This window comes from Centruroides vittatus, unplaced genomic scaffold (assembly GCF_030686945.1).
Source record: "Centruroides vittatus isolate TY-2023 unplaced genomic scaffold, ASM3068694v2 contig_1824, whole genome shotgun sequence".
Lineage (NCBI taxonomy): Eukaryota > Metazoa > Arthropoda > Arachnida > Scorpiones > Buthidae > Centruroides > Centruroides vittatus.
Window position 1 is genome coordinate 2368017 of NW_027121123.1, and position 23880 is coordinate 2391896.

General features: G+C 31.2%; 1 protein-coding gene across 1 annotated transcript in view; it reads left to right on the top strand.

Moving 5' to 3' along the window:
* LOC136969870 (E3 ubiquitin-protein ligase arih1-like) overlaps positions 1–23880 on the top strand; it is a 117171-nt gene that overhangs the window by 16289 nt on the left and 77002 nt on the right. Inside the window, exon 3 of the mRNA XM_067264174.1 lies at positions 21258–21339. Within this exon, the coding sequence (XP_067120275.1) occupies positions 21258–21339 (82 nt within the window). The remainder of the gene's footprint in view (positions 1–21257; positions 21340–23880) is intronic.

The following is a 23880-nucleotide window of genomic DNA, read 5'->3' on the forward strand; positions in this document are numbered from 1 at the left end:
TTAAAATTTGTTCATATAAAATAACTGATAGACTTTCCATTGTTATAGTATACAGGAATATTCCAGTTAGTTGAGGTTATTGTTCCTGAAAAATACCACACTATTGAATCTGCATAATTTGAGGAATATATTTAATAGGAAAATTGATGATTCGTTTTAACAGGGAATTTTTTTTTAACCTACAATTTAATTAGAATTGACATAATAATAGATTGTAAAAATCCATAAAAATATAAAGATGAAAGAAAAAAGGTACTAAACCTAAATTTTTACTATTATTTTTTGCAGCTAAATTTTTAAATGTTTTTCTGTAAAAGAGAAAAATATCCTTTTTGGAAGTATAGTTATAAATTTTCTTGTGTGTGTTAAGCTGGCAATGATTACATTACTGTGAATCATTCCATATTAATTGAATCTTATGGCAATGTAATCTGTTCCTATGCAATGATAGGTATTTACTATACTTATTACCATGTTTTATGGCCTATAAAAGTCAACTTTTGTCCAAAAAATTCCTGTCTTATATGTGAAGTTATGATCTACCATTGGCTAATGGATTTCTGAAATAACTTTTTACATTAACCACTATCTAGTCCAACTCTTGAATAAAAATGTTATTATTTAATTGAATATATTATTTGCTTTAGCTGAGCAACTTTTGCATGTATTTATGTTGAATATTTTAATGTAAATTTTAATTGTAAATGACTTCTTTTAAAATTAGGTTGCACATGTTTATGTTTTTAACCAGAATATAATAAAAATTTTGGGGTTAAGTGCAAAGGTGCAGGAGGGTTTATATACAGTAAATACAGTTTTTCTAAATATTTTGTATTGAAATGGGAGTGCATTTTATATTCTGTAGAAAACAGTAATTTGTTTTTTACTTTTTATGTATAGTTTTATTGATTATTTCTTTATTATAGTTGACTTATTGTTTAACTGCAGTATAAAGTATGGAATATTGTCAAATCTTTGATTTAAAAAATCCAGCAATGAATTTAATAAAAATTAAGAACATTTTCAATCAGATTAACTGATCTTCTTCAGTTACAGAACATAAATTTGTTGCTGGATTTATAAAGGTGTAAATTTTTTATGAACTATTTACCTCCAGATATTTTTGAATTTACTTGTTTAAAAAAAGTTATAGTTTGCCATTTTAGTTAGCAGTTTACATTATATTGTTACAACAATTCAATATAATGTTGAATGTGCAATTCTTGAATTGATATTTTATACATTGATGATAAATATTAAAATTTGACTAAAACATTCTACAGTGCAATAAGTTACTTTTATTCATTAAAACATTAATTTGATTAGATTTTATCTAGCTTTACATTCATTTATGAAGTATGATTAAGAAAACTCAATGGGTATTTTAATCAATAATAAAATTCCATTCTTACAAGCTTTTTGAGGTTTTAAAAGAAAGACAGAAGAGATGTACTATATACTAAATTATTGAAATTTTTTGATGTTTTATATCAATATAGTTTTATAGTCTCAAAAAGATAAATCTGGAGGATATAGAGCAGGGGTGGGCAAACAAGAGTTCAGTAGGAGCCGAAATGTAGGTTTTGCAAAATGCATGGGAGCCACAGTTCTGTACAGTTGTGGTGGATAGTATGGTAAGGCGCGCAATTTTATTATATAATATAAAACAAATATTGAATTTTTTTAATAAACATATTTTCACAAAATTATAAAAATAAAATTGCAAAAATAATAATAATAAAGCAGAAATGAACACTTTCAGCAAGAGCCACATGTAACTCAAAAAGAGTCACCTTTGCCCATGCTTGATATAAAGCATCTGGAAGTAATTTCCAGTCAGTCTTTAATAGCAAAAGTTATAAGTATGTTAAACAACCCAAAGCCTGTTTATATATATAGCCAAACAATTGCCTTAAATACTTGGGCTATAAATCTGCAAATTTTTAATAATTAATACTAAGCAATTTGCTACTAGAGGTAGCCATCTCTTATCTAAATTAATAATTATAATTTAAATAATTTTAATATTGCTTAGTATTAATTATTAAAATTTTGCAGATTTATAGCCTAAGTATTTAAGGCAATCGTTTGGCTATGTATCTAGAAAAAGTTATTCTTTAAATATAGACACACTTTTCTTTTACAAAGTAAATATACCAAAGAATGTTTATTTTCATTATTATATTTATGCAATTTAATCATTTGTTATATTTTTCAATTACGAGGGCTGTTCGGAAAGTTTGCGGCCTAATTTTTGGCGGGAATAATTCAGCCATCTTTGCTAAAGATACGATACCAATTTCCGCTTGATTTGTTGTAAAGTTTTGCCACGACAGCTTAGCAGATAGTCAGTGTGTGAGTGCTTTGTCAGAAATGGAGAAGACGGAGACTCGTGCGGTCATAAAATACCTGACAAAAAAAGGGTTGATCCCATCTCAAATCAAAGCTGACATGGATGAAGTTTTGGGAGAGTCTGCTCCTTCGTACACCACTGTGAAAAAATGGACAGCCCTTTTTAAATCTGGCAGAGAGAGTGTGGAAGATGACCCTTGCAGCGGACGGCCGTCAACTGCTGTCACTGAAGAAAATATCGACAAAGTTTACCATTTGGTGTTAGCAGATCGCTGTTTGAAAACACGTGAGATAGCTGAGACAACAGGCATCTCTGTTGACCAAGTGCACCACATCTTAACCGAAAATTTGGGTATGACGAAGGTCTCAGCAAGGTGGGTGCCGCATCTGCTGACCACCGAGCAAAACCGTGTTCGCACTTTGATGTCAAAGAAGTGTTTGGACTTCTACCGGAAAAACCCACAGGATTTCTTGCATCGGTTTGTGACTACTGACGAAATGTGGATCCACTACTACACTCCTGAAACAAAAGAAGAGTCGAAGCAATGGAAACATCACAGTTTGCCACCACCAAAGAAGGCAAAGACAGTTCCATCAGCAGGGAAAGTGATGACCTCGGTTTTTTGGGATGCTAAAGGCATCATCTTTATTGACTACCTAGAAAGAGGAAAGACCACTAATGCTGTCTATTACTGTGAACTTTTGGAAAAACTGAAGAAAGAAATCAAAGAAAAGAGGCCACACTTGAAGAAGAAAAAGGTTCTGTTCCACCACGATAATGCACCTGCATGTTCTGCCAGAATCACCGAACAAAAGATAAACGAACCTCGCTTCCAATTAGTTCCACATCCACCGTACTCACCTGATTTGGCCCCCAGTGACTTCCACCTTTTTCCAAACCTAAAAAAATTCTTGGTGGAAAGATATTCCACTCAAATGACTAAGTCATCGCTAAAGTGAATGAGATTTTGCACACCTTGACAAATTGACCTATTGTGATGGCATAAAAAAGCTAGAACATTGTGGAATAAGTGCATTGCTAATAAAGGAGACTATATTGAAAAATAAAAAAAATTTTAACATTATTTTGTTTGTTGTTCTATTTGAGGCCGCGAACTTTCCGAACAGCCCTTGTATTATTATAATTTAAGAATTTAAAGCATATAGCAACCATAAAATCCCATTACATATTAAACATATTCTTCCTGCTTACAATTCTGCTTTTATCTGTAGTGTGATTGATTTATCTATGTTATTACTTGTTATTGTACATAAATTTAATATTTTTATACAGAAATTATTTTCATTGCTATTTATTATTATTGCCATTAATGGTTCTCAAAATTCATGCAAATATAAAAATTTGAACACTTCTTATATGTTCTTGAAGATTGCTTTCATATAGCTCTGTATAGTATCCATTTTCCAAGTTGTTTTAAGTGATATTGGATTATGGAAAAACTATTTTAATCTCTTTAAATCTTACTGCATTATTTTAATTAAGAGTAGTAATTGAATGTCGTCATCAAATTTTTCAGTGATTAAAATAGGATTTTTGCCCCCTCTAACTAGTGATCAGTTTTGAATTTTGTGAATCTACTGTTTATTTAAGAAATTGACTGTTTAACTTATAAAGTTTATTTTTTTAAGAAATATAAAAATTCAATATTGTTAATGTATTAAAATCCTCTAACCAGTAATGAATCATGTATACTTTTAATAGATTATAAACAGTTTTCGACAATAAATATAAATTTGCACAGAAAAATGTAAATGTGTTATCAGGAAAATTAACATTATTTATGATAAAATTTGATCAAAAGATGATTAAAAATTAAAGGTGAGTGAAAACCTTTAAAAAGTTTACTGTTCAGCATAGTTTTCATTGTTTTTTGTTACAGTTTTTAACTATTGAACAAATACCAAAATACACACCTTTAAAAATGTATTAATTACATAAATATAATATATTTTAAATAATTCACTCATAAAATTGAAATAGTGCATTCATTCACTTCTGCACTGTATTCAGTTTGATGTTTGCAATTGTAGTTGCTGTTGCTGTTTTAAAATTATTTAAATGCAACAATAAACTTAATATAAATAAAATTTTAAAAAGTTTATTTGGATGAATATTCTTTTTTATAAATATTCTTGTAAATATTTTTTTTTTATACAAATGTAAACATCTTTTAACTCAATTTTTGATTAAGGCCAATCTAAAAAATACACTTACGTAAAACCAGATAACCGGAGTGGTTAGTATTCGGGTCGCAAACATTTTCGTAGCCTCTTCTAGGCTCTTCTTCAGGCTTAGTAGTAATAAATTCGAATATATTCCTTTTTGAAAGAAATATATTCGAATATGTTGGAACGTTTTCACGTGACGGAATTCGAAACTCGGTTCTTTCAAAAAGGAATATATTCGAATTTATTACTACTAAGCCTGAAGAAGAGCCTAGAAGAGGCTACGAAAACGTTTGCGACCCGAATACTAACCACTCCGGTTATCTGGTTTTACGTAAGTGTATTTTTTGATTGAATCACTGGTGTGTAAGGAAGATTGAGTAGACATAGCAATGCCGGCTAATAATTATCGCAAAGTAGTAATAGCTCTAACCAAGGCAAGGGCCAAACTGGAGTTCCTTTTGATATGTAAGAGAAATGGGATATTTCCCATGTCTACATTCCGTATTAAACTGCCACCAGGAAATGACCCTCTCCATAGCAAAGTGAGATAGATGTGCTTGAATCGGGCTATCAGAAGTACCAAGAAATCTCTATTCTCCGCCATGACGAAACTTATATCCACGGAGAATGAGTTGTTCCAACAGCATCCAAGTGTGTTGTCCATTGAAAACGCTAAACTCATCAACATCCAACATAGATTGAGCTGCAACTTGAGAGAAAGATATAACAAAAAAGTGCAGTGGATTTTGCGCTTCCAAATTCCCAAAAGGTCTAAACAAAACCACTATCCTTTCGTGGTATGGGATGACATTCTAGTACCATTGTTTGTCAAGGAAATCCTAGCTTTTGGACCGTCATACGCTCCGCCACCTTCGGAAAAAATGGCTACAAGATCTTACATTCCGGATATGGAGATCATCTTAAAAGGACTTCCGGAGAAACAAAGGGAATATTATAGATGGATGGCAACCTTTAAGTTAAGACAGACCAAAGAATCAGCCGAAGTTTATTCCCTCCGCGAATAAATTACGGAGAACGTCTAGATGGTTACGTCACAATCGTATCACATTGGTCAGAGCAGACAAGGACAAAAGATTAGTATTGATGAAACGTGATACCTATGAGAGGCACTTGAATGAATACATCAGAGAGACCCAATGTACAGAGGTCCAAGAGGATTATATTGATAAGCTACAATCCAGGGTGAAACGGTTAGCCAACTCGAAGCTCGCCAGCAAGCTAAATTTAAAGAATATTATCGTGGATGCCCCCGATGCTCCTAAATTGTTCGCCTTTGCTAAGACACACAAACAGGAGCAGAAGCTAAGACTGGTAGTAGACAAGGCCAGGGCCCCAACTCGAATATTAGAGAAAGCCACACACAACTTGCTCACCACGCACCTAGAGGATTACGAGTTTACCATATCCAACTCCATTGAACTGATACAACAGCTTAAAACTTTCTCCTCCCCAGTCTATGCTACAGTATTGGATTTCAGATCATTATATCCCTCCATTGAGCTACCTCCGTGCTTCTGCGCACTAAGAGACTTCCTGTTCTCTAAGGTCAACGATACATCACTACACCGAGAGGTTCTGGAGCTGGCACACTTGATTTGTTATAGCTCGGTTTTTCAATTCAATGGGATTATTTACATGCAAAATAAGGGTGTTCCTATGGGGAGCCTGGTGTCGGGGGATCTGTGCGAAATGGTGGTCAGACGTTTGGAAAACATCACTCTTCCTACCTTCCTACTCGACATACTGCTCTATAAACGATACATTGATGACGTCATCATCCTGTGGAAGACGGAACCGAATATAGATCAATTTATTAAAGCGATGAACAAAAATCCGTACGGTCTGGTAATTGAGGTGGAGCAGCATAGTAACTCTAAAATCCATTTCTTGGATATAGATATCGCTTTGGAAGGGCCAAACATACACACTTCGGTGTATCACAAAACTGATACTGCCTCCATGTATATTCCGATGGGATCATGTGACCCATTTCAGTATAAAATAGCGACCTTTAGAGCATTGGTTAGGAGGGCCTTTACGCACTCCTCCTCTCACCAGGCACTAAATCAGGAGATCAAACGTATAAACGAAATAGCGGTAGAACACGGATACACCAACCTGATAAGGGGACTATGTAGAAAGTACAGAAAGAGCCAGAAACAGTGTAACAATCAGACAGAAAGGTGCTTAAATATTCAAGAAAACAATACTGAAAGGATCCCTATCACTTTTAACCCACGATTAAAATCGATATATGCTACGATATCCAAAAAACGTCAAGTCCGTATAGCCTACAGAAGATGCCAGACCATTTTCCAAATACTCCGTAACGGAAAAGATCCTCCGAACCCAATCAGACTACCGGGAATATACACCATCCCCCTCAGAGACCACAGATTTGACAGAGATATGGTCTACATTGGCTCCACCAAACGTACAATGGGGATAAGGATTAAAGAACATAAGGCGGACATAGCACACAAAAGGCTCACAACAGCTCTCTCAACATATGCCACTGATCAAGAAGTCATGGCGGACTTTACCGCAGCTCGCATTATCCTCACCACTAACCACCTGGAACATCTCAAATTATTGGAAGCTATGGAAATATACAGAGCAGGATGTAACACCACGCGCATCAATTTTAAAGACGAGTTGGCCCTTTCAGCAGCGTGGCAGTTACTGCTGGAAGATAATTTTTAAACATCAACATCATCGCCGCTTCGAAGCACATGCGCGCTACACAGAATGGCGATCGTTTCGTTTAAAAAATATGTTGGAACGTTTTCACGTGACGGAATTCGAAACTCGGTTCTTTCAAAAAGGAATATATTCGAATTTATTACTACTAAGCCTGAAGAAGAGCCTAGAAGAGGCTACGAAAACGTTTGCGACCCGAATACTAACCACTCCGGTTATCTGGTTTTGCGTAAGTGTATTTTTTGATTGAATCACCGGTGTGTAAGGAAGATTGAGTAAGGCCAATCTGCCAGATTATACTGTATCAGGCTATAATATGGTTACTATTTAATAATTAAATATTCAGTAATTAATTTTGTCTTGAGAGGAATTAGGTGGTACCTCTTGGTAAATTCAATAATTATAAATAAATTAATATTTAATTTTTAATTTAGAAAGTTCTGGAAGAAAAGAATTGGCCTGGAGCAGGACCCAAAACTACAACTAAAACTACAATTTTTTATATCACACCGGTTATAGGTTCTAAGAGTGCAGTATTTTTTGATGTTTAATAGATTGTATAGATAGGGAAAAGCCTAAGACATAGTATTTTAAAAAGATCCATTGTGCACTTTGGTGATCAGCAACTTTCAGCAAATGTAAAAAATACTGGTATTTATTATTTTGATAAAATTAGCTAGTGAAGCATTTCATAAAGCATTCCTTTTCATAAATAAAATATATCTGGTAGTCACTGTCATATCAGCTTTTTAACTTTTATGTCTGTCCAATATCATAATGCAGCCAGCAATAAATGTATTACAAACATTTTGTTTTTAGTATAAAATACATCTTTCAATCACTAAAACAAGAAATTGGAAATAAATGGCAGATAATTTAGTCGATATGATATGATCAGGGAATCGGAAAGCTGCTAGTGATTTTGCTCTCGTTTTTTTTGTGTGATTTATGCATTAATTCACGGAAAACATTGTCGGATTGTAAACAAAGAATTGCCAGAAGTATAAAGGAAGAGAATAATATCAAGTAGGATACAAAAATTTTGATTACTTTTATATTTTTCTTAAGCCTATTTCCGGTCGGCCATCGAATTCAAATTACGGACCTCTGGCTGAACAGATTTGAATAATACTCTACCCTAGCCGAGAGGACAACATCAGTATTGTATCTTGAAAATTTTACCAAAATCCGCCTGCCTATTTTTAAATTATGACTGTTCTTAGATTGGCTTCCATTTTGCACCTTGACTTTACCATTGCTATGGCAACGGTCAATGTCTGTTTCTTTCTAGAAACTTTAGAATAATTAATTAGTACTACTTGGAAAACTTATATAAACTTATATAAAAACTTATATAATGAAAAAAAATGGAAGAATATAGTAATTCGTCTACGGATTACAAATCACAATCTGAGAAGGAAGATGTAGGATTACTAAATATTTTATCTGTAAAGAATGATATAGAAAAGTATATAAAAGAATATGCTAGATCAAAACGAGGAACAAAAATACATGTAAAATTTATAACAGATAGTCTAGATAAAATAGTAAATATTTACAAAGAAAATAGAACAACAGATAATTGTATAAAAGAAATTAACAACAAGTTAGAAAAACTAATTGATAACACTGCCATAAAAACGCAAAATCCAACATATGCAGATATAGTAAAGGAATGGATACCCCCACAAAAAGAAAATAAAGCAGTTATAATAATCAATCACAAAAACGAAAATATTGACTCAGATGAAGTTAAGAAAAAAATTAAGACGGTCATTGATCCAGTAAAACTTGGAATTGGCATAAAGAATGTAAGAAAAATTAGAAATAATGGTATCTTAGTGGAAGTAGAAAATTCAAACCAGAGCGAACGACTAATTAAAGAAATTGCTAAAAATGAGGATCTTACAGCAAAAACACCAAAAAAAATCATGCCAAAGATATGTATTTATCATGTACCAGACGATATAGAGAAAGAGGAATTAATAGAGAAATTGTTCATTCAAAACGAATATATTTCAATGGCCTATAATGAAGGAGGAAACTATAATAACGAAATAAACATAAAATATAGGTGGGGTAAATCCAAAAACACAAATCATTGGGTCTGTGAGGTATCCCCGAAACTACGCAAATTACTTTTGAATCAAAGAAAAATAAATATGGGTTGGGTAAGGTGCCAAATAAGAGATTACTATGACATAATTCAATGTTATAAATGCTGTCGATATGGGCATACCGCCCAAGAATGTCAATGTAATAGAAACTACTGTACACATTGTGCGGGCGATCATCGGTACAACGAATGCACAAATAAGGATAAAACCCCAAATTGCGTAAATTGCATAAAATGTAAGAATGACACACATACCCACAAAGCAATAAGTGACGAATGCCCGGAAAAGCAGAAAATAATCAGAAAAATTAAAATGAAAATTGATTATGGAAACTAGTTCTCTAAATAATAACGAAGGTATGAATCATTTGGAAAGTAAAAGTTTAAAATGCTTACAGATTAACGTAGGGAGGGGAATAAATGCTGTATCTCAAATTGTAGGTAATAAACTACAAAATCTTGATATCCTATTGATACAAGAACCGTACTGCAAAGCAAACAAACCTATGGGCTGGCCACTCAAAACACAGGTACTCTATTCGAGCAATGGGGAAACACCATGGACCATAACAATTATAAACAACAAAAATATGCAATGTATGTTGTTAACCAACTATAGTGATCAATTTATGACTACTATCGAATTAAGAAACAAAGATAAAAAATGGATAATCTGTAATATATACCTTCCAATGAAAGCAAATATCAATACTCACTTAGCAAAATTAGAACAATTGTGTACAATATACCATCAAAGCCATGCAATTATTATTGGAGGAGACAGTAATGCCCATTCGTATGTTTGGTTCGACGAAAATATGGATGACAGAGGTGACGAGTTGGAAGAATTCATAAATCATCAAAATTTATTTCTTCTAAATGAACCAAACATGCTTAGTACATTCGAAAGTACAAATGGAAGTTCTAATATAGACATAACAATTATTAATAGTATTGCACTGAATGAAGTCAAAAATTGGAAAGTAAACGATGAAATCAGCCTATCTGAACATAGATACATCACATATGAAATAGATCAAATATTTAACAATATAAGTATAAAAAAGTACAATATCAAAAAAGCCAAATGGAAAAGAATAATCGAAGAAATCAAACCACACAAACAAGAATTGGAAAACAAAAAATAAAGAACAGGCAAACGAAAAAATTACAAATCTCAAACATAATAAATAAAACAATAGATAAAAACATCCCAATTTATGAGGAAAGAAATAGAATTGTCAAATGGTGGAATACAGAACTGACCACCCTTAAAAGTAAAGTTAGGGCAAAGCGTAGACGTTATGCAAAATGCAAAGATCAAAATTTAAGAGGAAATCTCAAAGAAGACTATCTCACAGAGCAAAGGCAGTATAAACAACTTATAAAAGAGTCGAAGGAAAAAAGCTGGACAGAATTCTGTCAACAAAGTGCGAATGATCCCTGGGGATTAATATATAAAATTTCAGCTAAGAAAATAAAACAAAAGTTCCAACTAACAGAATTAAAAAATGAAAATGGAAATATCATCAGTGATATGGAGGAATGTCTAAAGATATTACTACAGGAATTTATTAAAACTGATGATAAATCTCAGGATACTCCTGAACAGAAAACATTACGTGAAGCAATACGTTTTCATACAAATGAAACACATACGCCACAATTTACTAAGGAGGAAATAACATGGATAATATCGACCTTTAAAAACGGGAAAGCACCAGGTAACGATTATATTACAATAGAAATGATTAAGATACTAAATATGAAAGATCCTGATCTTCTGCCTAAAATATACAATACTTGCTTAAATTTTGCAATCTTTCCGACACCTTGGAAGGTAGCTAAAATTCTGCCACTTTACAAAGGGAAAAATAAAGATAAATTGAAAGCTAAAAGCTACAGACCAATCTCATTGTTACCAGTAATGGGCAAGGTTCTTGACAAACTAATCGTATACCGCCTCACAACTTGGCTAAATTCTAGACAGTACCTAAACGAAAATCAATATGGATTCCAAGAAGGAAAATCGGCGGAAGATGCCATCGCTAAAGTAATTAATGATATTGAAGAAGAACGAAAACATAATAAATGGACAATAGCTCTCAGTCTAGATATAGCAGGAGCATTCGACAGTGCGTGGTGGCCGCTCCTACACAAAAAATTAGAAGAAATCAATTGTCCCTGTAATATATATTCATTAATATGTGATTATTTAAATAACAGAACAGCATTCATAGAATATGCTGACATAAAAATTGAAAAAACAATGACAATGGGATGCCCACAAGGATCGTGTTCAGGCCCCACATTCTGGTCCATCCTACTAAATGACCTTTTAAATACTGAGACAATAATAGGAACGAAAATAACAGCGTTTGCGGATGATATATTGGTGGTTTGCTCAGCAAACAGTCGGATGCAAATCGAGAAAAAATGTAATAACATATTGGAGAGGATAGCGAACTGGGGAAAGAGAAACAAATTACAGTTTAACCCCGATAAAACTACGGCCATCGCGTTTACGACTTGCAAAGTGGATAAAAGACAGCCAACGATAAAATTGCAAAACAAAAACATAAAATGTTCTAATCAAATAATATACTTAGGTATGACAATAGACAACAAATTGTCATGGAATGCCCACCTTGAATCTGTCAAAAAGAAAGTTGGCAATCTTTTTCAAGAAATTACCAAAGTGGCAAAAAAAGAATGGAGTACAGGAGGCACTGCACTAACTCAAATATACAAAGGCGTAGTGATACCAATAACTACATATGGCGCTCAAGTATGGGGAAATAGAGCAGAAATGACCTATATGAAAAGAAAGATAATAAGCTTCCAACGTAAATTTCTCCTACGAATAACAGGTGCATATAGAACCACGTCTAATGATGCATTATGTGTAATGGCAGGCCTCCTACCAATGGACTTAGAAATAAGTCAAAGGAGGGATATTCGAAAAATTTTAAAAGAAAAAATAACATATGGTGCAATACTAACAGAGAAAGACGAAATAGAATATCAAATCAAAAGATATCAACAATTGAAAAGATATGAGTGGAAAAAGATACAAATAAAAGAATATAGTCCATTAACTAAAAATAGAATTTATACGGATGGCTCGAGAACCCCAGAAGGAGTAGGAGCTGCATACATATATATATCAAATAATAGAGAACAATACAACAGGAAAATCAAACTAGATAAAAGATGCAATAACTATCAGGCAGAACTCGTAGCCTTAGAACAGGCTGTAAGCTGGATTAGCAACAACATGAAAAATATAACAATCACAATCTGTACAGATAGTCTTTCCGTATTAAAAGCATTGAATGACGACGAAAACAAACACGAACTCATCGACAACATTAGAAAATATATCTTAGCAAATAAAAACAATATATCTTTCAGCTGGGTAAAAGCACATATGGGCGACCCTGGAAACGAACGAGTAGACAGCCTAGCAAAAGAGGCAAGCAGCTCAAACATGAAAGTAGTATACAAGAAATTATCTGAAAGATATATAAAAAAGGGAAATAAAGAACAAATATATAATAAAATGGCAAAAGAGATGGACAGAATCAACAAAAGGAAGAGAACTTTTTGAGTATCTACCTGATGTTCACCAGCGAATAAAAAATAAGAACTTTATAATAAATTATAAATTTACAAGATTCATGACTGCACATGGTGACTTTGCAGAGTACCACAATAGATTCCATCATAATAACGATGGCACTTGTGAAATGTGCGGAGACAGAGAAAAGCTCTGTCGCAGTCTTCTCTGAGTGTATTAAATATGAAAATATTAGAAACGAGCTACGAACAATAAGCAGGGCTTAAAGTGACTCTCTTTTTTAGCTTTTTTTCATAGCTCCTCTCTTTTTTAGCTTTTTCTGAGAAAAACTCACTTTTTTAGCTTTTTTCACTTCCCATGTGAAATTTTTTTTTTCGTAAATGCGCTCAGGAGCGAAATAGCGACCAGCACGTCCCCATATGCCTTATGGACCGTGCGCGACATGATAAGGCACTGTCGTATACACATGTAGTGTACTACATTTATATAAACTAACAAAACGAGGAGCTTCCCAAAGCTTGATACTCTGCACATGCTGTAGGAATTTGCACGTGGGTTCTCCTTGCTTGTATCCTTGTGAAATACCGATCTCCGCGGCACTTTGATATAATCACGCTGCATTAAGACATAAGTACACTTCTAGTTCAGCGTTAAGAGTGATTTTTATACAGCATTATTTTTAGCATTTGTATTTATTTAAGCGCAGTGGACAAAAGAAAGAAATAGATTTTATTTAATACTAACAGTAGAAACTCATGTTTTAGCAACAGAAAATCGTATAGAATCCATTACTTTCTGAAGTAAGTTGCTAAGCAAACTTCTTCCCAACCGCCTGCTATTCTTTAGCTTAAATGATGACATTACTTGTTTTTGACTACCGTAGAAAAACCAAAAATAATAATTGTTGAGCGATAATAAATTTGATTTCTACTGTTATTATTAAATAAAACGTTGTAGGACACTCGTTTCAAAGCTTGTATCTTTCTAGCACTCTGTAAAATTAAAGATCGAGCGAATCTCGTGCCAGGAAATACAAGATTTTAAACTAATATCCTAAATATTAATAACTTCTGTAGAGACAATCTTTAGACAAAGACAAAAGTTTGGTTTTAAGTGGGTGCTTATATATTTGGCATGCACCATGGTTTTCTGCATTCTAACGGTGTCCTTCATTTTCCATTTCGACAGAAACTATAAAACTCGTCACGCACGTGCGCATTCGAACAGCTGCGGTCAATCCGGCACCAAATTAAAAAATTAATTTGTAAATATTTAGCATCGAAAAAACTGCTATTTTCACTTTAATCTAGCTTTTCGATATGCTTCTAGTCGAACTCAGTCAAAAAGTTAATTTAATTATAATTTATTGAAGATTTTAATTTTTTAATATTAGAAAGTAATTAGCATAAATTACATGGTGTCATGTCTCATCTTCGCTCCCGTTCAAGTTTATTGTCCTATACATGCGCCGATGTTCGTTTTTACTTCTGCTGGGGTTTTATTTCAACTTCGACCGTTTGGTTACGCAAAGTGGGGAGATGGGCATCATGTGATCGCATACCTGACTTTTTACAAGTTTCCTTACCTTGAAAGAAACTTACATTTTTTCTCGATTTTAATTATTATTAACTAACTTTTTTGATGGATTCTTATATCCTTGTATTATCTAAAGTTGCAGATATCAATGCGTAAAACTTTATTTAAAAAATTGTTTTTCTTATATTTTAAAATTCAAAAATAAATTAAATATCGGAAATGCTAAACTATAAGTACAGTGTGTTTTACATTATCATTGAAAACAGATACAGCCAATTATTTTATAAGCGTATTTATTATTTTAATTTTTATAAATTATTTAATTTGATGCAATGTGATCAATTAATTACTGTGGCGCGTTAACATGGGCGTAATCAGGAAGGGGCATGGGTGGGCACGCCCCCCCCAGTTAACCTGGTGCCCCTCCCCAGAAAATTCTTCTTCTTCTTCTTCTTATTCAATTTAATATGGAGATTATAGCCTTTGCGACGTTGCCAGTTGCTAAGCGAAACGGCTAGTGAGGCTAATGTAGCGCTCCAGCACCGCCACGTGTTGACTAGGAGTGATGGAGGCCGGTGGCCAGTAGATAGGTGTCAGCGTGCGCACTAGAGACATGTTTAGGGTCATCGTGTTGCCTAGGTCCTTGTGGGCTATAGTGTATTTGGGGCAATGTAGCCAGTAATGAAGTGTAGTTTCCGCTGCGCCACAATGGGGGCACTCCGGGGAGTCGTGTAGATGCCGTGAGTAAAGGAAAGCATGTAATGGGGCCGTCTTGGTCCGGAGCCGGGCCAAAAGCATCTCCGCGTGGCGAGATGACGCCAACTGTACCTCCAGGGGGCGAAAGGGCGTAGGGGGTCCTGGCCTTTGTTGCGGAGCACTGCTGACCAGGAATCCATCAGGGTGCCAATGGTGGTGTCCTGCAAAGCCCGGGTGAGGTCGCGTGGCGTGAGGGGTTTCCAGATGGAGCCACAGAGCGGGTCCCCAGAAAATTACAGCCTCTAGGCCCCCCATAACAAACTCTGGCTACACCAATGCGCGTTAATTAATATGGAGGCGAGACTCGATTCAATTACTTTTTCATTTCAGACGTTAATTACAGTGTTATTTTAATGTAATTTTACACATAATGTATGTTTATTATAATTAATAAATCTATATAAGAATAATATCTGTGTCTAATAAAACAAAGCGATTATAAAAATAAAAAGCGTGCATTCCATCTTGATCTTTTGTAAGCGAAATTTTATGATTTTAATTTTTAAAAAATGAGATTTTTATTTATAATTTCTGTAATTTGTTCTATAAGAGCAAAAAACTAAACTTATCAAATATCAACTCTCTGTAAATAATTTCATCATTTACTTATTAACATCAGATTTGTTAAATTTCATGGGATTGTATTATTTTTCAACTTGAGGGTAGTAGAAAGCTTTGTATATTTTCTCCCATAAAAGTAATAGACTCTGCCAGTTCCCCACTGTGAAGGACAACAAACTGCTAAATGTTTAATTACATTGTTTTCATAAACTCTCTTCTCTGTCAGTTGTGGGTCGAATGACTAACAAATTGTTTTATTGTATTCAGGGGAATAGATTTGTGAGACTAGTATTACCAGTAATGAATTCTGTAATTTTATTTTTAATCATTTAAAAAATATTGATAAAATTACCAAATAAATGATTGGGTCACATTACTAGTGGTATTGCTATATAACAGACATGGGCAAATGTGACTCCGAGAGCCACATGCGGTTTCGAAGTCGCATTTTTGAGTTTTATGTGGCTCTTGCTGAAAGTGTTAATTTCTGCCTTCTATTATTATTTTTACAGTTTTATTTCCACAATTTTGTGAAAATATGTTTATTAAAAAATTTCAATACTTGTTTTATATTATATAATAAAATCAAGGTACAGAACTGCAGTACAGAGTAAAAAAGTACAGAACTGCGGCTCCCATGCATTTTGCAAAACCTACATTTCGGCTCCCACTGAACTCTTGCTTGCCCACCCCTGCTATATAATGAACATGCAACCCACTGATTCTGCCAGAAGTTGTTTTTTTTTTCTTCTTTAATTACATTTTTTTTATGAAGAAATCAAAAAATGTACCTTGAAATAAATGGCATTTGAAATTTGGCATGTTATATGGAAACACATTCTGGTAGTTATGTTACTATTCCATTTGCTTTGCTGTGTAATGGTGGGAATTCTGTATGGGGCACATGAAAACTTAATGCGGGCCTGTTCTGGCTTAATGCAGTCTTACTGGTCACTTTTCTGGAGTATAAACTCAGCCTAACTATTTTCATATTTAATCTTATCAGTCCACTTAATAATCAATCTAATATTATACGCAATGTTATTGATACAAAATGTGTGCGCGTTTGTGTTTTTTTTTTAATAATGCCTGTTTTTGTTCATTTTAACACTATTAGCTTTTTTTCAGTGTGAACTTCTTTTCTCACTTTTTTTTATTGCCATGACTGCTTTAAGCCCTGAATAAGCAATAAAGAAGGTTATACTTGGCCAATAAAAAAGAGTAGTCTTACCAATAACGTCACTCTTTATACATACTTTATAAACTTTATAAGAATATGTTATAAAACCAGAATATAATCGTCCCATATACCATCACGAAGAAGTAATGAAACGTGGAAATACGACGACAGTGCTAGTAACAATAGTACAACTAACAGAAACAACAGGCAATAGTACTACAAGTACTACAAGTGTATCTAATTTTACCCACAAAATGAAAAGGAAGTGATAATGAAATAAGTGGTATGAATGAGATGATATCATGAAAAACAAAATAATCTTGGAAGTACTACAAGTGCTACAAATAATAGGGAAATACGACGGAGGAGCAAGAGGAATGGTTGTACAGTGATTTAAGAAACTACACATGAAAGTACAAGAAAGTGATACTTTTTGTGTTATAAGTGCAAGTTCTACAAATTAAAGTGTTAAATTGTGGAGGTACCTACTCAGTGACAGTGACACTAGTACAGGTAAAGAAACGATTCGATACTATAGTGGTAATATGAAAATACGATGATAATAGAAAGTGCCAATATACGACAAGCAAACATAGCGGTTAGCTCTGAAACCTTAATTAAAATATCTCAAGTACTTTTAAATAAAACATAAAACATATGTAGACTCTTTAATACTATCATTAACTTAAAAAAAAAAAAAAAAAAAACTTCACATATATTTTACATTTTGTATTGTATTTATTTTATTTATAATGTTCGTATAAAAAGTACAAAACAGCCAACATGGAACTGTAAAAAATCTACATATTATATTAATTGTTTCAATAATATGTAATTTAAATATATAAAATGTAATATGCTTAATGTAACAAAATACGAATATATGTCGGTAAAAAAAAAATGTAGCGGCTATGACCGCAATAGTGTATCCAACTCTCTGTAAAGCATTGAGCGAAACAGAGAACGTCTGAAAATAAAGTGGAGCACCGGAAGCCTGACATTTATTGCTAGGTAGAAGATCTGCTCTATTACTATTGTAGATAATTTAGTCATATCGTGTTTTTATACCCATGCTATGGCAAATAAGTTGCATTTAAAAAGTTCCCTTCCCTTAAGTTGCATTTTTAAATGCAACTTAAGGGAAGGGAATTCTGTCATCAAGCATGAACTAAATGAGATCACTGATGTCATTGTAATGTAAGTACGATCACCAATTTGAAATTAATAAAAAGTTTATTCTAAAGCTTATACTTTCCATCAGAACATAAAATGAATATAACCAAAATTTCATCTGGATTGGAAAAAAATTGCAGGAGTTGTAAGAAATTCACACACACAACCACAATAACTTTTATATTATTAATAAGATGGCAAATTATCTGGTATTACTTAAAAATAGGGTTTATGGATTTTTTACAGGCATTTCTTTGAAACATTTTGTGGTCCTTGAATTAAACTCAAAATTAAAAATCTGATATTTTTAAAGTTTATTTTAATATTTTTTAAAAATTTAATACAAAATATCAAATTATTCATAATGAAAACTGTATTTTTCAAAATTTTCTTTTAACATATCTAAACAATGAAAAGTATCAATTGCAGCCATAATTAATTAATTTGCAGTTACTCTTAATTTATAATGTAAAATAGATGTAGAAAACAATAGAATGCTGTATGATTTGATACAATTGTAAATTTTGAACTTTTTCATTGATTTGTACTTTTCCACCATTGTTTTTGTTTACTGCTAAGTGAATTATAGTAGCAATTTTAGAGCCTATATTCATACAAGGAATGGTCAACGGTTTAAAAAACAAAAGGAAAGTGGATGTCATTAAAGTACAAAATATTGATATTGACAAAAATTGGTTACTCCTGCTCTTATATTATGTCTTGCTATTGGACAGGGCTGTGGAGTTGTTTAAAAATCTACTGACTCCAACTTTACCTTACACTTTGACACTGACTAAGACACCTCTGATTTTTAACAATTTACAAAAGCTTAACTGAATTTTTTCCTACACATAATCTTATTGCCATGTATACATAGTTGTAATAAAAAATAATGACAATGATTCTCAAATTATTTTTAAAAATTACAAAATAAAATGATTTTTGATGATTCTGACTGTCTAAAATACTATAAATTTACAACTGATTCTACAACCCTGATATTAGATCAAAAATGTTAGCCTCATGATACATTCACTATATTTTGAAGACGACTTTTAAAGCATAATAGTTGTAATTAAAAGTTCAAATATAAAAACAATTATTTCAAATTAATAAGAATATTTATTAAAAATAAAAAATATTCCATGCTTATCACTGCAGATAGTTTAATATACTAGTAATGTTGCCTGTTAATAATGATTGATTTGTAAAGAGAAACTAAATGAAATAACTAAATATTTTATGGATTTGGTAACAGTAGTTACCGAATCCATATGGATTTGCATAGAATTTAATTTTGTTCTTTAATATCGTACCATGTAAAAAATTGGATCATTGAAATCCCTTCATTTATTTAGATTTTTATGTTTAAACTGTGGATCGTGACTTCTATCGAACATCTTTTTGAAATGTTTAAAATTGAAATTCTAAACAAACAGTATTCTTTATTGAATAATAGAACTGTTCTTTTTTTTTTAATTTTTTGAGGCGGGCCTTTAAATTGTGGCTGAAAATGTTAGAACTTTACAGTTATTTGCTGGAGATTGCATATAGGTGTTAGTTTCTCTGGTATACAGTTCCAGCTTTTATGTTTACTATTATTTATTAATATGATTAATTTAATATATAAATTATTGTACAATGCAAAAAAATTCTAATAATAGACTACATGACAGTAACACTGGTCATGTAATCAACTGAAAAACTGTTAAAATTGTTAATAGTTAGATCACTTCTATAGGTCATGATGTGTGATTTGAAGCCTTACTTGCTGAATTTGATCAATGGGAAGTGTCTGAACTAAGTTTATTTTTAAATACAGAATATTATAAATTTGCAGATTTATGATTTTAGTCAATATTCTATTTAAATGTATATTCAATAACAATTTTGTGTTACATTAAATATTTAGTTTTCGTATTTAAGAAAAAATAAGTATTTTGTTGTATGAAAAAATAAGTTTTTTGTTAGTATGGTCATTTCCGAATTATTTATTTGAGCTCTGAGACATTTGTTTTGAAATCAAATATTTGTTGTATAGTTTCCTCATACTTTGATATGAGGAAACTATGCAACAAATAAAACAAGTCTCTGCATAACTTTTGAGTATAAAATTTGGTTTCTTTATGATTTCAATAGATTATTTTTGCCACCTAATATTTAAGGAAGGAAGATCTTTTTAATTCAAGATTGCAATTTATCTCTGTTGAAAAGATAAAAAGATGATTTTTAATTTTTTAAGGTAATTGATTGAGAGTTTGAAAATTTGCCTGTTATCAGTATAAATCATGAACTTATTTCTTTTTTGTATAATTTTAATTTAATTTGTCTGTATTTACATAGTATTTTCCTTCAGTTCTTCTATTTCTGCTAATTTCCTGTAATTTGATAAAAGCAAGTTTCAGTTCTTGTTTGAATATTTTGTATAATTATTTTATCAAACTGGACAAATAAATGTTTTATGAAAAATCAGATTTAAAAGTAAACAATATGAATTTATTTAGTGTATTTTTAAGGTAAATTTATTTATATATTTAAATTTTTGCAAGGAAGAGAAAGATAGTAGCACAAGATTAACACCTGTGACTACACAATTTTTATTTTAGTTATGTATAAGCTGGATTACTTCATACACTGAGAATTATTAAAATGTCATTACGAAAATACATTTAACTACTTGCATGTCTTTTTCGAAACATGCAAAATAAAATGATTCATAATACAATGATTCAGTTTATATAAATGTATTGTGTAGAAAAGTTAAATAAATTGTAAAATAATAACTGCCCTCAAACTGCATATTTAAACCAATATTTAGATTTTGTATCTAATTGCATGCATGTATGAAAAATTCAGTGTCACATTAATTACGATTTGTTAAAAAGAGAACAAACTAAAAAAATTGATTTAATATATATCTAGTAGCATTTTCATTATTATATTAATGAAAAATGCAATTATTTGTAAATCAAAAGGTTTACAGTTGCATAGTAATGAGATAAAAAATTTTTTTTTACAAGTTGCATTAAGCAAATTTATGAAATAATAATGAATTTGTATTTTTATCCTAATTGTGTGTATTTTTAAAACAGATACTATGATGGTGATCAAGACAGACTCTTCAGTGAAGCAAGAATTATAAATCCATGTAATTCTTCAAATAGCACACAAAAAGTAGGATTATGATATTTATGCTTATTTAATTTAATAAAAAAAAAATACAAATTTAATGCTACAGTACAAAAAATTAGCTCTTTTGGTCATTTTTAATATAGGAAAATTCACTAAGCATTTAATATATAAATTTGACTATTATTTACATTATAACATTGTAAATGATGCTTTTTTAACATGACATTGTTAACATCAAAAAGTATTGTTCATTCAAGCTAACTTCAAATTTAATTGAAATTTATCTGCTATTATATTACTGAATATCACGTTCATATGCCAAACTCCTTCTCAGCTTTATATTATAAATTTAATAAAAATATTAGCAACTCTTTTAAAATTAATTTAGCTTCTGTTTTAATTAATATAATTGGGCATCAATTTGAAAAAATTGTAGACCTATAAATTTCTGCTGTTGCTGTCCATCTGTCTTTTCTTAATCTTGAGAACAGACAGATGAAAATTGAGACCAGATATGGAAATTTTAGGGATAGGAGATGCAGATTAACGATATGAAACTTCAGATTTTAACTGTAAGTCACATTATTTCAATTCAAAATTTTCCTTCTAAAAGGTTTTAGATAGTTGACTGGCACAACTCTATTGTTAAAGGAAAAGTATGAGATACAGGGGCAAGTCACTACTAATTTAAGGTGAAAAGCATATATTTTAAATTAAATAAATTAAAAATATGAATAAAAATTGCAGCCTGGCATTGGGACAATGTCACAAGAAATAACTTCTCATTAAATACTTACATTAGTGCAATTTTTTCATTATTTCCTTCCTGAAAGATTAAAATATTTAAAGAGAAGTAATCACAATTATGCTATAGATATTAAGTCCATTGGACAAATTTATATCTAATATAATTTAAATTAACTTATTGTCTTATATATGATACCATGTTATAAAAAGATGACATAAGAACATATTTCTTGACTTATTTAACTTATGCTGTTTGTCAAAATTGTTTGAAGATTGCATTTAAGTTTCAATGCAATTAACATTACAGTAGAGCATCGATTATCCAAACACCTATCAACTGAAACATCGGTTAACCAAAAGCGTTCCAGTAGGATTGTGTCGGGACTTGTGTTGTGCTGAATCAAACATTTTTGATACTAGATTAAACTTCTAAAGCAGGCCTGGCCAACCCAAATTGTTTCACGGGCCACTTTGATCACGCGTAACATTACAGTGGGCCACAATTTAGGAAAACATGCTTTTAAAAAAGTAAAACAAATACAAAATGAATAAGATTTTATTGTTATACCATGCAAATTTTCATTTATTTAATTGTTTTAGTATACACATAACGGGAAACAAAAGTTTTAATAGATATATAATATCGCTTAGCGGGCCACACAATTTAACCTGACGGGCCACGGATTGGTTAGGCCTATTCTAAAGTATAATTTTTTTTGTTTTTATATTTTTCAATATATTTATTTTGTTTGTACAAAATAAAGAAATAATTTTTAACGATACAATAACCATGATTATTATTATAAAAATTTTCGTTAGAGTAAACATAGAAAATTCAACGCGAAAATGGAGAAAAATTTCAACATGTGATATATTAATATACTATTATTGAGATATACTAATATACTATATTAATAATAATGTATTTTTTTGTACATAATCGGTTATCTGAAAAATCGATTTTCCAAAGAACCCCAGTCTCCAGTTGATTTGGATAATCGATGCTCTACTGTATTTCAATTACCTTTTATTGCTTAATGTTATATAGAACTATTTTACATAAAGAAATATTTTAAGTTAGCTTGGACAATTATATTAACTTTGAAATTTTAATTTAGTAAATAACATATAAAACGATGCAATTTTTATATGTTATGTTATACATTTGTTTTAAATAAAAATTAAAGAATTGTTATATAATCCAATTAAATTATTGAGTAAATTGATTTTTAGAAATTAATTTCTTCATAGAAGAATAAAATAATAAACACTGCAAGGTATAGATAAATGTGCAGTGTGATTAATTTTCTCCCAGAAAATAAAGAGTAATGAAATAATTGAGAGAATTTTTTTTTAAATTTGTATTAATAAAAAATAGTCTCTCTGTTCAGTAGTATTCAAGTAATAGAATATTTCTAATAGTTTGAAAAAACCATGTATATAAACTATAATCATCAAAATTTATATATAAACTTTTAAATTAATTTTAAAAAGTATGAACATGATATTCTGTAAAAAGAGAATACATTGAATTTAATTTTTAATTAAGAAATGGTAAATTTAAGATTAAAATCAAGAGAGGACAAAAAAGCAGAAATGCATATTTTGTAAGTCAACTCATTTAGTAATGATATTTAATAAATAATAATTCAATTTTTTAAATTTACTTTTTATATAATAAGAAAAAGAAATAGAAAAAAAATACATGAATTTGATTTTACTGGTATATGTGTTATGGTTCATATGATAAATCCAGTTAGTATTAATAATAACTGGCTAATGTTAATAATAACCACATTTTTTGGTCAATGTGATTAATAATGCATAATAATTACA